This window comes from Rhincodon typus, chromosome 12 (genome assembly GCF_021869965.1).
Source record: "Rhincodon typus isolate 14 chromosome 12, sRhiTyp1.1, whole genome shotgun sequence".
Lineage (NCBI taxonomy): Eukaryota > Metazoa > Chordata > Chondrichthyes > Orectolobiformes > Rhincodontidae > Rhincodon > Rhincodon typus.
Genome location: NC_063343.1, coordinates 58,668,009 through 58,681,568, shown reverse-complemented (window position 1 = coordinate 58,681,568; position 13,560 = coordinate 58,668,009). Strand labels below are relative to the sequence as shown.

Here is a 13,560-nt window from a genome sequence, read left to right as displayed (position 1 = left end):
TGGGCAATTTAGCATGGCCAATCCACCTAACCTGCACATCTTTGGACTGTGGGTGGACCTAGGTAAAACCATGCAGATACAGGGAGAATGTGCAAACTTAGGGGCAGCACCGTGGCTCGGTGGTTAGCACTGCTGCCTCACAGCACCAGAGAAGCAGGTTCAATTCTACCCCTGGTGACTGTCTGTGTGGAGTTTGCACATTCTCCCTGTGTCTGTGTGGGTTTGCTCCGGTTTCTTCCCACAGTACAAATATGTGCAGGCTAGGTGTCTTGGCCATGGAAAATTGTCCATAGTGTTCAGGGATGTGTAGATTAGGTGGGCTATAGGGGACAGGTCTGGGTGGGATGCTGTGAGGGTCGGTGTGGACTTGTTGGGCTGAAGGGCCTGTTTCCACACTGTAGGGATTCTATGATTTTATACAGTCACCCAAGAATGGAATTGAGCCCAGATCTCCGGCACGACTAACCAGCAAGCTACCAGGTTTATTGAAAGGTTTCATTTAGTTCACTCAGGGCAGTTCAGGAGTCACTGAAATGGAGCTTGAAGGACAGAGTATTGGAGAAGGAGACAAAGAGTAGACTCCATGACAGGACTGCTTCTTTTTAACTACACTGCTGCGAAGGCAACTGAACTGAACAGAGAGTCAGTGAGGAGTCAAGATCATGTGGATCAAGATCATGTGCATGGCTCTGTGCTGTTAGAACTTGGGAGGAGATTCCAATAAGTAGTAGCAAGCTAAACATTCGTGCGGTACTCAGAAATAGTCTCCCAGTGACCTCAGAAAGTGGGAATTAGAATTGAAATTAGGTTTATTGTCACGTGTACTCAAGTCCAGAAGTACAGGTGTACAGCGAAAAGTTCACAATATTGTCCCTCACAGTGCCATCTTCGGTACAAAGTACCTAGGTTCAAATTTTAGATCCAAAATAGAAAAATACAGAACAGTTACATTGCATTACAGTGATTCATAGTATAAGTTAGAAAATAAGAAATAAATTTAAAAGGGCAAACATTACAGTCAGATAAACAGATTACACATAAACATTACAGTGCAGTAGATCAGCGCAGGGGGCTTCCACACGTGGTCTGACTGGGTTCACAATCCACTGACTGCCCACACCAGTCCTCAGTCTAACAACTGTCCCCGCTCCACACCATGCCGCCAGCCCACTTCGCAGCAGCCCTCAGCTGCTGTCCCCCACTCCGCTCCGATCACTAGCTTTGTGTTGTGCGAGGGCACGAGGGGATGGAAGAAGCCTGTAAGCAAATTTCAATGCAGCTGAGAAAAGGTGGTGGTGGAGAAGACAGTGGGTGAAATTACACAACCAGTGTTTGTTGAATGCAACTGAGCAAAATTGGAGCTCAGAAACATTCGGGAGCAGTACAGGCTTGGTGGTGTTGGGAGGTGATCAGCCATAACAGGCACTATCACTGAGACAGTCCATAATGGAGTGGCTCTTTGGAAGGTGTTTTGAGTCCAGATCATCAGAAATTAAGAATTGTACCCACTTGTGGATTAATGAGTTTTAGTAACCAATGTAGCATCAACATTTTTGGGTAACAGCTGAGAAATCTATGGGATTCATCTTGATTTCATTTACTGTTTGATGAGAAATATGGGTATTTGATCATAGTCCAATCTCCTGTTTACCACAAGTTAATTCTGTGTGTTAGAAATAAGTTGCATATGGATTATACATTTTAATATTGTTTTAATGTTGTATTGTGAAAGTTATTACTGTTCATTCCAAAAATGTAGCATCTTGAGCCTTATAAGAGATCTCTCACTTGATCTACTTAAAAAGGAAAGGTCACTATTCCCTAGCCAGATCGTAACATAAATTGTCATTGATAGTGAGAAGATGATTGAAAGCAGCTCAGGGTTATAAACCTTCTAATTCCTTGACCTGATATCACATTCTAAACTTTCTCTTTCACCTTCTACACTGTCCTAAAGGAGTTGCTCACAACTTGGGTGGCATAGTGGCTCAGTGGTTAGCACTACTGCCTCATGGTGCCAGGGATCCAGCTTTGATTCTAGCTTCAGGCAACTGTCTATGTGGAATTTGCATGTTCTCCCCATGTCTGCGTGGGTTTCCTTTGGGTGCTCTGGTTTCCTCCCACAGTCCAAAGATGTGCAGGTTAGGTGGATTCGCCATGCTAAATTGCCCATAGTGTCCAGACTAGGTGAGTTAGCCAATGGGAAATACAGGGAAAGAGTGAGATGCTCTTTGGAGGGTTGGTGTGGCCTTCATGGGCCAATTTGCCTGCTTTACACAGTGGGGATTCTATGAACTTTGAGGATTAGCACCTCATTCTTTGATTGGCAGATGGGGACCTCAATTGTAACATCATGCTGGCAGGGCTGTTTGTTGCCTGGGCACAATTTAATTTTTTGTTCCTAGAAAATTGAATCTTTGTTGATTTTACCCATTTTTGGTACTATCTCCAGACACTGCCAGATTATTAATAAAGAAAACATGTTGCTTGTATAGAATCCCTTTTATAATCCCAGGACATCCCAAAACACTTTATGACCAATGACATGCTTTTAAATTGTAGTTACCCTTGCCATATAGAGAATACAGCATCTAGATTACAAATGACTAGTTCATACAAAAACAATGCAAACACTAGTAACTAATGTATGTTTAGTGACATTGGTTGAGGGATAAATATTGACTGGGCTAGCTATGGGGAGCTCTGCACAGTTCTTTCACATTCATACGAGACAACAGGTGCATTTTATCCAATGTACCAGGAAGTTAGGGCCGTCTTGTGGTGCAGCGGCAGTGTTCCTACCCCTGGACCAGGAAGTCTGGGTTCAACACCTCTGAACAGGTTGATTAGAAAAACAGGTGAACTATGAAATTTCTGAAGTGGATCTCGAACACACAGCCTTAATTCAGAGGCAGGGGTGTTAATACAGAGATACTGCTGCTCACTAAATGGTCACTGATACCCCATAAATATCATTACTCGGCAGACTCTGACCATTGATACCTTGAAATTGTGGTGATAGTCATATATTAATCATTGTGCCTCAAATTGCATGTTGCAAGTAGCCTCCCTGCTGAGCTCCCTGTTTTAATCATCTTGGGTAGATCCATTCAAAACTCTTAGGGAATTTTGACAGGGTAGATATAGAAAGGTTGTTACCCCTTGAAGGGCAGTCTCAGACCAGAGGGCGTAATCTCAGAATAAGGGATTGCCCTTTTAAGATAGAGATGGGGAGGGATTTCATCTCTCAGATGGCAGTGAATTTGCAGAATTATTTACTGCAGGGTGCAGCAGGGGCTGGATTATTATGTATATTCAAGGCTGAGATAGACATTTCTTTTAACCAGTGAAGGAATCAAGGGTTATGGGGAAAAATCAAGAAAATAGATTTGAGGATGATCAAATGAAACATGATCTCATTGAACGGCAGAGCAGGAATGATGGGCTGAATAGCCTGCTTCTGCTCTTATGTCTTATGGTGCTAGCTGTAATAGTTGGGTAACTGAGGCTGCAAGTGACACAAACTCATGTTCAGGTTGTTTCTGTTCACATTGGGAGGAGAGTGGAAATCAGCTCCTTAGTTTTGACTTGATTTAATATTGTCACATGTAGATACAATAAAAAGTTTTGTTTTGCATGCAGTACAAATAGATCACTCCATAGTTAAGGGCGGACTGAGAAATTTATCTGGTCCTTTACCATACATTGACTTACTAATGTTGAAATGTAAAAATTCTCACTTCATTCAACAGGTTTGCTGATATATTTTGGCTATGGCATTCGACACAGCCTGGAAGGTCACTGTCATCAAGACTGCTCTGTTCCGACTCCATTTGAGAATGAAAAGCCAGCTGAGAAGGAGAAAAAGGATGAGGCTTGTCTAGGAACCAATGATCTAACAAGGACAAGCCAGTAATAACCACTTCTGAACCAATCGAATATGAACAATACAGTTCCTCTACAAAATAAAGTCAAATTTCTTTTATACAGAATCTTTAACATAGTTATAATGTGGACACGTCAGTGTTGGACTGGGGTGGACATGGTCAAAAGTCACACGATACTAGGTTATAGTCCAACAGGCTTATTTGAAATCACAAGCTTTCGAAGCACTGGCCTTTTGTCAGATGAAGGCTTCACGTGACAAAGGCACAGTGCTCTGAAAGCTTGTGATTTCAAATAAATCTGTTGGACTATAACCTGGTGTCCCGTGACTTTTGATCTTTAACACAGTCACACACCCCAAGAATCTTTGCGGGAGTGCCATCAAACAAAATTTGACTATTAATTATTAAATACCACCTTCAGAAAAGTATTAGACAAACCCTAAGGCAGAAAGGTCAATATGAATGTGCTTTGCTATAACAGTTCTGCTCAATCACCACACAAAGAACTCCTGAGATATAAAACAGGATCTTTGTGTAAGGGTTCCTTTTTAGATTTATTCTGTTTAATCTCTAAGTTCTGCTTTCTGTGAATCAAAAAGTAATTCTGTGAACAAATACTTGTTCAAATTTTTGTATGCAAAGTAGATTCCGAAAGAGCTGTGACCCAATCAGTTATCCCTTGAAAATGGAAAGACTTACAGACATGTAGCCACTTATCACATTCCTGGGACTGGTCGCTCTTCAAATGTAGGAATTGTAACAACTAACTAGTGCACAGCAAGCTCCCACTTCCATGCGACAATGAGCAATTGATTTATTGTGATGATGTTAGTTGAGGTGTAAATGTTGGTTAGAACACCCTGGCTCTTCTTTGGGATCCCTTGTAGTCATCTGATAGACCTTGCTTTAAAGGTCTCATCTAAAAGATAGCAGCTCAACTGAGCAGTACTGACGTTCATCCCAGACTTTATCCTCAGGATGGCATTGAAAGCTCCAACGTACTGACTCAATAGTGAGAGCATTAACCATTGAACCAAAGCTGGCATAGCTTTAACTTGCACCCTGCTATATGTTAACATAATTATGTTGTGCATTTACTCAAAGCTAGTTTCTCTCTAGGCCATGTTGACTACAGGTTTGAATGGCATTACAAAAGGTGGATTCAGATTCCTTCTAACAATTCTTCAAGTGGTTTGCTCGCAGTCTTAACAGATCCACATAGGGAAGTAAGCAAAACTTATATTTCAAGAGCTTCTGGTACTTGGTGATGACACAGATCATTTGAACTGTTAAGTTCCAGATATTACAATATGGCAAAAAACACAATCAAAATTGCAACATTAGTCTACAAAATACAATAATTAAAATGAACATGAATAATAGTTTCTTATATTTATTTATCAGGTATCATTATAACCTGGCAGCATCTGTGGAGAGAACTGTGTTAACGGACCCAAAATGTTAACTGTGCTTTCTCTCCACAGATGCTACCAGATCCGCTGACTTATTTCAGAAATTTTTATTTTGGTTTCTGATTTCCAGCATCTGCAGTTCTTTGGGTTTTTAAAATCACAATAATGAGTAGATTTTGGTAATAATATCCCACACAATACATTCTATCCCTTGGTTTTAATATTTTATCCTGTACAAAAATTAATTGTAATATATATTTGATAGCTTACTGAAGATGCTGAGAGGATTGTAAGAAAAATGTACACATTTATAGAAGGCAGAAATAAGTAAATAATGGAATTGTGTTTTATTTCTGTCATTGGTGACATATCGGAAATATCACAATTACATGAGATTGGGTGCTGACCTCCGATAGAAAACTGTCCTTTCAACTTTGGGTTTTGTCTTTAGATCCAGATCAGTTTTTGATGCCAGCATAAACAGCTGGCTTTGTTTCTAAGATCTCTATTAAATGAATTTGGGCAATTTCAAATATAATGTAAATTTGCTTAAGAACACTTCTTCCTTACAGGTGCATAGCATTAAAACATAGTCTTCAGTATGAGTTGACATATTTAGCTTCTGATTTTTTTTTGTTATTTATTGTTGCGTGAATAAAAATAAGCTAATCTCAGTAATAGTGACCATGAAACTTTCATGGATTATCACAAAGATCAATTTGGTATACTCGAACTAGTTTCCTTAGTTGGCCAGATTATTTTTTTTTGCCTTTATTCATTAACAGGATCAGGATGTCACTGGCTAGGCAACATTTATTGTCCATCCCTAATTGCCCAGAAGGCAGTTCAGAGTCAACCATATAGCCGTTGGTCTGGAGTCACATGTAGGTAAGCATGGCAGTTTCCTTCCCTAAAGGACATTAGTGAAGCAGATGGATTCTTCCCAACAACTGACAATGGATTCATGGTCATTGTCAGATTCTTATTGAATTCAAATTCCACCATCTGCCATGGTGGGATTCAAACCCGGTTCCCCAGAACGGTATCCAGGTCTCTGGATTGACAGTCCAACAATAATACCACTAGGCCATTGCCTCCCCTAAAGTGTGTTATTAGTGTATGGCTCAGAATACCAACAACAGCATTGGGTTCAATTTCCGGGGCAATCCTCAATTTGTCGAGGACGTTACTTGGAGAAAGATAATTCTTGGCATTTTTAAGGAAATGTTATTTCCAGTCCCAATACCATAACAAAGAAGTAAAATGGCAAATGGGGTGGCAACGGACCAGTAGTATTAACATTGGACTGTTAGTCCAGAGGCCCAGGTAATGTTCTGGGGACGTGGATTCAAACCCATGGTAGCAGATGGTGGAATTTGAATTCAATAAATATCTGGAATAAAGAGTCTAATGGTGACCATGAATCCATTGTCAATTCAGTTTAGGGAAGGAAACTGCCATCCTTACCTGGTCCGGCCTGCACGTGACTCCAGACCCACAGCAGTGTGGTTGACTTTTAATTGCCCTCTGTGCAATAAATGCTGGCCTAGCCATTGACACTCAGATCCCATGAATACATTTTTAAAAATATCAGACATTCCATGGGAGCTGAACTGCGTAAACGTCACCTCATTGCCAAGAATGAGATCAGCCCAAGACAGTGCAGTGGAAACGGGCACCTAACCAAGCATACAAAGATTGTCAAAGGTCTGATTCATAAAGTCTGTGTTTTGCACCCCATGAAAGATGTGCAATAGAATTGCTTAAGTTCTTTAAAGAGAAGCATACATCAAAAATATTCAAAAAAGTGAGTTGGCAATCATATTGGTGTGAAGACAAAGAGAGAAATATGCTGGCAACAATGAGACAGGCAGCTGCAAAGAAAGAATAATCTGTCCAAAGTTACTACCATTAAAATTATTTTAAAGCAAAAATAAATAAAAACATGCCCACAATCTCTTCCCTTAAGGGGATGAGTTAGGCAGCCTCCTCACCAGAAACCAAATGGGAGCAGTTATTGGCAACTCAATGGACTTGAGGTATTTAACATTCACTGATTGGTGTTGCAAAGATCTTTAATCACATACATTAACTATTTTTTATTTCTCATATTATTGCACTGTGATGGAACATTTCACAAACAAAATGGTTAATTTCAATTCTTATATTAAATCAGTTTATATTTGCTCATCAATAAAGTGAATATTGAAACTAAGCCAGGTATGCAAGTGAAATTCAATGCAGAAGTGAAAAAGGTGTATTACCAAATCTACTTTAATACTGAATGGTGTTTTCTATAAATTTGTACTGTGAACAACATGTTATTTACCAACTATTGGGACAAATATGATTTTCTGGAGTTTCTAAAATTAAATTGTAATCTTTGAATTAAACTTTTTAACTTTTAATTTGATGTTTCTTATTAATATATAAAGCAGGATTCCTGTTATTTTTTTTCCCCTTGACACTCAATTATATTATGATTACCAAACCCTCCACTGACAACATCCTGGAGGTCACCAATGACCAGGAAATTAACTGATCCAATTGCAATAATACTGTGGCTACTAGATCAGGCCAGATGCTGGGTATTCTATGGAAAATGATTCACTCTGACACAAAAAAGCCTTTCCATTCAGATAAGCACAGTAAATTCTGGAAATATTCAGGAAGCGAGGTAGCATCTGCAAAGAGAGAAAAAGTTTATATTCCCGGCTGGTCACCTTTTATCTCTGTGACAAAGTGTCCTGTTTTTATTTCAGCATATTTGGAAGAATGATCAAAGATTTTTTGGACCCAAAGGGTCACCTTGCTAAAATAGGAGCTATGTGTTTTGGCGATAAGGTGGAGTTGTCACAGTGCCAGAGGACCATAGTGCTGCTTTCTTATGACAAAGGGATAATTGGTGGTGAATTTAACCTGAGGGTCACTACTCCTCAGGCTTCGGGCAAGGTTGAGAAGGTTCGACCTTTATTGGTCCAGGAGTTGAACCCATACTGTTAGTGTTACTTTGCATTTCAAGGCAGACGTTCTGCCAACTGAATTAACTCGCACCCCCCCACCCCCAACTTTGTGCCATTGCTATGCATATGTATACTGTACATGCAAAATATGCATAAATGCAAACCTGTGATTTGTGCTGCAGTAAAGGAGGCCAAAAGATTATTTGGGCTTTACCTTGCAGGGCTAATCAAAACTGAATTCATAAATGAAAGAGAATCAAATTGCTACTAGTACCCTTCAGGCTCTTTGTTGAACTGGTGGTACTTCTTATGTTGGTGAACTTCCTCAAGACTTTTGATCATGGTGAAAGGAGATGCCACATCTGACCTTACCTGATGATGAGAATTAAAATCTGCACACTTGCACTTACATATGTACAGTCATAGATTCATAATGATCAATGGGAACTATGGTTGACTTCTCCTGTTCCTCTCCCATGATAACTGAGGTGAGCAGGGGCATCCCGATAGCAAATCCTGCTCTCATGAACTTGGGACCATTCTGATTTTTATGAGTGAGTTTCACAAGGCATTAACTAGCACGGCCAAAAGGGCTATGGTGCTATTCTGTTTCAATTATATTTACATGTTTTATAAAAATTCTTACATCAGTATGAACCTCCTGTATTGCTATTTATTTCTTGTTGTCATTTTCTTGGCTTGTTTTTGTGCCCACTTTTCCTTTATGTTAGAAGCTATGTAAATGATATACTGTAATATTTTCTCACCAATGCTTGCAATATAACAACTTGGTTTTTCACCTTCTTCCAATCCAGACTGCACTCCAGGGAATATTCCATGTCCCAACCAACTTTATACTTCCTGAATGGAGACTTTTAACATTCTGAACGCTTTAAAAACCTTTTTCTAGTCTTTCAATGGCTCATTGTTTTATGTTTTTGTGCATATAGGCATTCATGGGCATTTAACTAGTGCCTTCCCTTGTCTTCAGGAGATCCCAAAGCCTTTCACAACCAATGGATTGATTTTCAAGTACCAATCACTATTGTTATGTTAGATAATTTATCTTACCGAGGACAGCTGCCAGCTTTGTAACTCACCCATCACAGAGAGAAAGAAAACTCAAGTTCTACACCATTTGTGATCATATATTCCTGCTCTTTCATTACTGTTGAATCATTATCTAACATATAGAGGCTATTCAGCCTATTCAGCCTCCCCTACTACTCAACAAGATCATGGTTGGTCTGATTGCAATCTCAAATCTACACAGCTGCCCACCTTTGATAACCTTTCAATTATGGACTTCTTAGCATTGACATGGGCATGGATCATTAAATCAGAAATGTTGTTGGCATCCTTTTGTGCATCGGTACAATTTAAATGTGAATTCTTTGAGTCAGAAAATGTGGAATATTAATTTGCTCATTTTCCAAGCCAAAACCCAACTACATGATCAGTGATAACAAGGTGTGGAGCTGGCTCCACACCTTGTTATCTCAGACTCCGGTATCGGCAGTTCCTACTGTCTCTACATGATCAGTGATGTTCCTGATCTCTGATTGGTTGGGCAGTGTTTGATTGATTTTGATTGGTTTCTTAAAGGGTCAATTATTTACTGATGTCACTTCCCATTACCTCCCAACTGGTTCTCCAAGATGTCAGCTACTCATGGGATCAAAATCTCATTATACTATATCTTCATTCATCCTGGGAACAGGAGCATGGACTTCCTGCAGAAAACAATAAATTTGGATACCACACCTATTTAGCTCACCTATCTCTGATGAAGGGCTGAGCAATCAAACTGATGGGTGTACGAGTTACAAAAAAGATGGGTGTGAGGCCAACCTCACAAGAATGCGGATCCATGGGTAGTAAATCTGCAGATAATGGGGAGTGAGTGCATAGCTTTTATGACCTACTGAAATAATGATATGGTTTAATGTCACTTCCACTTGTTTGAGGGAAGAGAGGGAATGATATCAGTAATAATATCCCTAATGAATCGCCCAAGTGAGGTCTCAATATTGTGTGACTTCCAGAACTCTCATTAATGCAAGTGCTTATTAGAGTTTCTGGTTGAAGAAACTATCTGCTAATGTGTGCGTTTTAATTGTGACTGATGGTACATTAAACAGAGTTAATTGAAAACTTAAAATTAAAAAGAGTAACCATGTTGTATACAATCTTAAAACTAAAACAGAAACATCAAAGTCAGTAATATATAAAATTTACATACATAAATTGTGCATAAAGTTAATGCATGAAGATAATCAATTCAATCCATGCAACATCAAGAAGCATTAGATACTGCAACAGATACAGGCACTGAAACATTCCAGCCGTGAAGATTTGTTTTGCAGAATTAGCTGCACCCCTAGCTAAGCTGCTTCATTGCAGCGACAACACTGGTATCAGCCTGAAAATCTGATAAACTGTCCAGTTGTGACCTGTCTGCAAAAAGCAAAACAGATCTAACCCAGCCATTAACATCCTTATCAGCCTACCTTTAATTATCAGCAAAGTAATGGAGGGAATCATTGATAGTACTATCCAGCAGTACTTGCTGAGAAATAACTTGCTCCCTGATACCCTGTTTGGGTTCCACCAGGCTTCTTTACAGATTTGGTCCAAACATGGACAAAAAAAGCTGAATTCCAGAGGTGAGTTGAGAGTGAGTGTCCGTGACATCACTGCAGCATTTGCCTGAGTGTGGCATCAAGGATCCCAAGCAAAATTAGAGTCTATGGGAATCAGATGGAAAGCTCTTCGCTGATTGCAGCCATACCTAACACAAAGGAAGAATGTTGTGGTTGTTGGAAATCATTCAACTCAGCTCCAGAACATCTCTGCTTGAGTCCTTCTTTTGGCGGCTACGTCCAATGACTTCCCTTTAATCATAAGGTGAAAAGCAGGAACGTTTGCTGATAATTGCACAATATTCAGCACTATTCATAAGTCCTAAGACTAAATCAACTTATGTCAATATTCAGTAAGATCTGGACAATGTTCAGGCTTGGGCTGCTAAGTGACAAGTTACATTCACACCACACAAATACCAGGCAATATCTTTCCCTAACAAGAGGGAATCTACCCATCTCCTCTAGAAATTCAGTGATTTTACATCACTGAAGCTCTCACCAATCTCCTGAGAGCTACCGTTGACCAGAAACTGAAGTGAACTAACCAAATAAATGCTATGACTACAACAGCAGGTCACACACTGGAAATTCTGTACTGAGTTACTTACTTCCTGTCTCTTGTGTACTATATACGAGGCATCAGTCAGGAATATAATGGAATACCTCCCCACCTGCCTGGATGAAGGCAGCTGCAAAAATACTCAAGAAACTCAATGCCATATCTTCGCTCCTGCTTTTGGGGACGCTTTAAACTAATTTGACAGGGGGATGGGCAAACAGTAGACGTAAAGTCAGGAGCAAGATACAGTCAGATGTAGATGGAATATTAGGACAGTCCAGCAGACAGAGAAGACATGGGCATGATAAGGCACATGGGAGGACTGGTAAACTAAATTGTATCTTCTTTAATGCAAGGAGCCTGACTGGTAAAGCGGTTGAACTTACAGCATTGATCAGCATATGGGGATATGATACTGTTGCAATCACTGAGACATGGTTGAAGGAACAGCAGGACAGATAGCTCAACATTTCAGAGTATATAAGTTTCAGGCATGATAGCAGGTGATATAATGGAGGTGTTGGCATTGCATTATTGATAAAGGAGACCATCACTGCAGTAATGAGGGGGAGGATGTCTTAGAAAGCTCTTCAAATGAGGTAATCTGGCTAGAGTTTAGAAACAAAGAAGAGGTGATAACTTTGCTGGGATTATACTACAGGCCTCCCAAACGTCAGAGGGACACATGAGAGCAGATTATGTAGACAACTCACAGAGGGGTCTGAAACGAATAGGGTTATAGTGTAGGGGATTTCAAATTTGTTAACATTAACTGGGATTGCCTTAGTGTGAAAGGATTAGACAGGGTGGAACTTTAAAGTGCATCCAGAATAGCTTTGTGTGCCATTAGGTAGATAGCCATACAAAATAGCAGTCTGGTCCAAAGCCTCAGGAATGAGGCTGGTTAAGTGGTTGGAATGTTAGTGGGTGAACATTTTGGGGTCAGTGACCATAACTCTTTATGTTTCAAAGTCATTATGGAAAAGGATAAGAATTGTGCATAAGTTCAGTCTCTAAACTAAGGAATGCCAATTTCATTATCATTAAACAGGACCTGGCAGACATAGACTTGGGAGCAGCTATTCGCAGGTTAGTCTACATTTGGAAAGTGGGAGTCTTTTAAAAGTAGAGAGTTCAGGGCAAGCTTGTTTGTCTAAGAGTGAAGGGCAAGGGTGGCAAATCCAGGGAACCCTAGATGTTGAGGGATATTAAGAGTCTGATAAAGAAAAAGGAAGCCTATGTCAGATACAGCTATTAAAATCAGGAGAACATCCTTCAGAGATATACTGTGTGTGTGTGTGTGTGTGTGTGTGTGTGTTTGTGTGTGTGTGATTTGCTTGAAAAAGAAATGAGGAGGGCAAAGAGGGGCCACAAAATATCTTCAGCATTTAGGATTAAGGAAATCGAAAGGAATTTTATAAAGAATATTAACAGCAAGAGGATTTACCAGAGAAAGGGACCTTTAGAGAGCAAGGGGACAATTTGAGTGTGGGACCAGAAGATGTGGGTGAGGTCTTAAATGAATATTCCACATCTGTTTTCTTAATGGAGAAAGACTTTATAGATGGAGATTTCAGTTGGAATGGTGAGGTTCTACACAGCATGTTCAGGTTAATAAGGAGAAGGTATTTGTATTTTAGCGGGTGTAAAGGTGCATAAATCCCTAGCACCTGATGAGGTACACCCTAGGCTGCTATGGGAGTCAAGAGAGGAGATTGATGGGACCCTGGAAAAGATATTTAATACATCCCTGGTCACACGTGAAGTGCCAGTTGACTGGAGGATAGTGAATGCAGTTCCTCTGTTCAAAAAGGGCAGCAGGGATAGGCCAAGTAGTTATAGACCAGTTAGTCTGACATCAATGGTAGGGAAATTGTCGAGTAAAATTCTGAGGGATAGGATTAATCAACACTTGGAAAGGCAGGAATTGATCAAGGATAGTCAGCACAGATTTGTTGGAGAGAGATCCTGTCTGACTAATTTGATTGAGTTTTTTGAAAAAGTGACTAAATATATTGATGAAGGTAATGAAGTTGATGTGATTTACATGGACCACAGTAAGGCCTTTGGCAAGGTCCTACATGGAAGGCTCAA

The 13,560-nt window shown here is 39.9% G+C and overlaps 1 protein-coding gene across 1 annotated transcript in view; it reads left to right on the top strand.

Annotated features, from left to right (window-relative positions):
- LOC109916804 (cationic amino acid transporter 2) overlaps positions 1-3,916 on the top strand; it is a 38,340-nt gene extending 34,424 nt beyond the window's left edge. The window contains exon 11 of the mRNA XM_020516553.2: positions 3,753-3,916. Coding sequence (XP_020372142.2) covers positions 3,753-3,916 — 164 coding nt within the window. The remainder of the gene's footprint in view (positions 1-3,752) is intronic.
- Positions 3,917-13,560: the final 9,644 nt, after the last annotated feature.